A 2,097-nucleotide genomic window follows, 5' to 3' on the forward strand; every position below is an offset into this window, starting at 1 on the left:
ATTGTGCTGCTGATGGTTGCATTGGGGATCTACTTAATTATCGAGGAGGTGCCTTGTGTCGAGTACATGAACATGAGTTTGGCAATCACTGTCGTGTTAGAGATTGCACAGAGACCTTGGTTCGCCCCACAAAGGCCTGTGCAGCTCATCAAAGTGTTTGGAATAAATACCTGCTGGATCACTCAGCTGCAAGTTTGGCAGGATCAAAAAGAATGTTGAACTGTCAGCAAGAAAATCTAGAGTGGAATCCTAGATCTGAGCATGAAGTTCAGCCACATGATCAGCCAGCTCCAGAACCCAAAAAATTAAAGCACTTTTTTGGTCCTGCAACATTTTATTGTGTTGAAACAATTTGTTATCCATGTGGTGTTGTTGAAGCATGGGCAAAATTTGCCAAATCAGAGTCAGAGTCAAACATTCTGGCCTTTATGAAGAAGGTTTATCCTACAAAGGAATCGCATCCAGATTATATCTGCATCAATAAAGCTTGTAAAGTGCTTAAACATATGGCTGCACAAGGTCACTGGGATGAGTGGTCAGAAACAACACAATTGATAGTTGATACTTTCCACTATGGGAAACATTGGAAAGAAGATGTTCTTTGTCGAAAATGGTGGAATCCAGCTCCCACAGATGGGTCTGCTCCAAATTTAGTTATAAAAGCCCTAGCTTCTGATGGATCAACCTATGACAAATGAGCATTTAATACTCAGGTAAACCTAATTTGAATCTTTGTAATATTGATAAACTAATGAACTAATAATAGGCCTGTGAACAACTCAGAGACATGAATGTTGGGGTACTGTTTACATGGTCTGTGCACATTTCCAAATAGCTGTTGTCAGATTCAGGGTACATATCCAAAAAAGTAAATTTATGTATTTCTATTAAAAGAATAGCAGAAAACTCACAAAAAAATAGAGTTGGTATATGCAGTGTATTCAATATGAGGCACTGCCTTCAGGGTCCATGTCAGGGTCATTTATATATAACCAAACCAAATTATACAGCAATGGCAAATTGTCCATCCTTTTCACTCCTTCAACAATAGTGCCTCCTTTTTGTGAAAACTTTCAATATCTTGAATCTGTATATGACAAGTATGGAGGTCTTTACCTTCCCCGGTATAATCCATATGGAATCCATGTGGAATCCATGGAATCCATGAAGAATTCCATATGGAATCCATGGAATCAATGTTGGCTGAGGACACAGCCAGTTTCTGATTCCATGGACATCATGGATTCCATATGGAATGATGCTGGAATGGTCATGGAATGATTAATTCCATATGGACTCCAACACCATTCCATATGGATTCCATCAAATTCCATATGGAATGCAGGCATATCCACATGGATTCCATGGAGCAGTCCATATGGATTCCATGGAATGGAATTAATGACTATTATACCATTAGAATACATTGTCCTTACTATAAGTAAGTAAAATAAATTTTTTTACATCTCGAGGAATTGAACTCTCGACCTCGTGAATGTAAGCAGCGCTCAAGCCGACTGAGCCATGAAGGCATTATTATATGAGAAACTAAAGGTATGTATATACCGCTTTTAGGCACGTGCCGCGTCAAACGTGACAGCTGTGGCTGAAGCGTTGCCACGTCGTTCTTTCCTTCCTACCACCACCATCACCATCCACCACCACCGTTTCAAACCACGACCGCCCGCGACATCGACAACGACGACGACGCGACGCTGACGCTGACGACGCGTGACGAGGGCCCAGCCCAGGTAAGTGGGAACAACCACCCCACCCACTCTCCTTTTTAACACAAACCACAGGTGCCACGTCGCGACGTGGCAACCAGACGGCGAACGACGACATCGGTCGTCGTTCGCCGTCTCTGCTCGGCCACGAGGACTCACCACCACGAACAGCCCACCAACACACCCCACCAACGTCAACGAGCGCCCACCCCCACGAGCGCCCACCGACGAAAACGAGCGCCCACCAACATCAACGACCTCACACCAACGACGACCAGCGCCCACGAAAACGACCGCCCACGGACGTCCAGCGACCGCAAACGACGTCCCCGCCCACGAAAACGATGTCCACCGCCCATGAACGACGCCC

The 2,097-nt window shown here is 44.8% G+C and overlaps 1 protein-coding gene across 1 annotated transcript; it reads left to right on the plus strand.

Moving 5' to 3' along the window:
- Positions 1-428: 428 nt before the first annotated feature.
- Positions 429-698, plus strand: LACBIDRAFT_318626 (uncharacterized protein; the record flags this gene model as incomplete). Its single annotated transcript, XM_001890458.1, has 1 exon — positions 429-698. The coding sequence occupies one exon, from the start codon at positions 429-431 to the stop codon at positions 696-698; it is 270 nt and encodes an 89-aa protein (XP_001890493.1).
- Between the last annotated feature and the right edge of the window lie 1,399 nt (positions 699-2,097).

This window comes from Laccaria bicolor, genomic scaffold (genome assembly GCF_000143565.1).
Source record: "Laccaria bicolor S238N-H82 LACBIscaffold_98 genomic scaffold, whole genome shotgun sequence".
NCBI lineage: Eukaryota > Fungi > Basidiomycota > Agaricomycetes > Agaricales > Hydnangiaceae > Laccaria > Laccaria bicolor.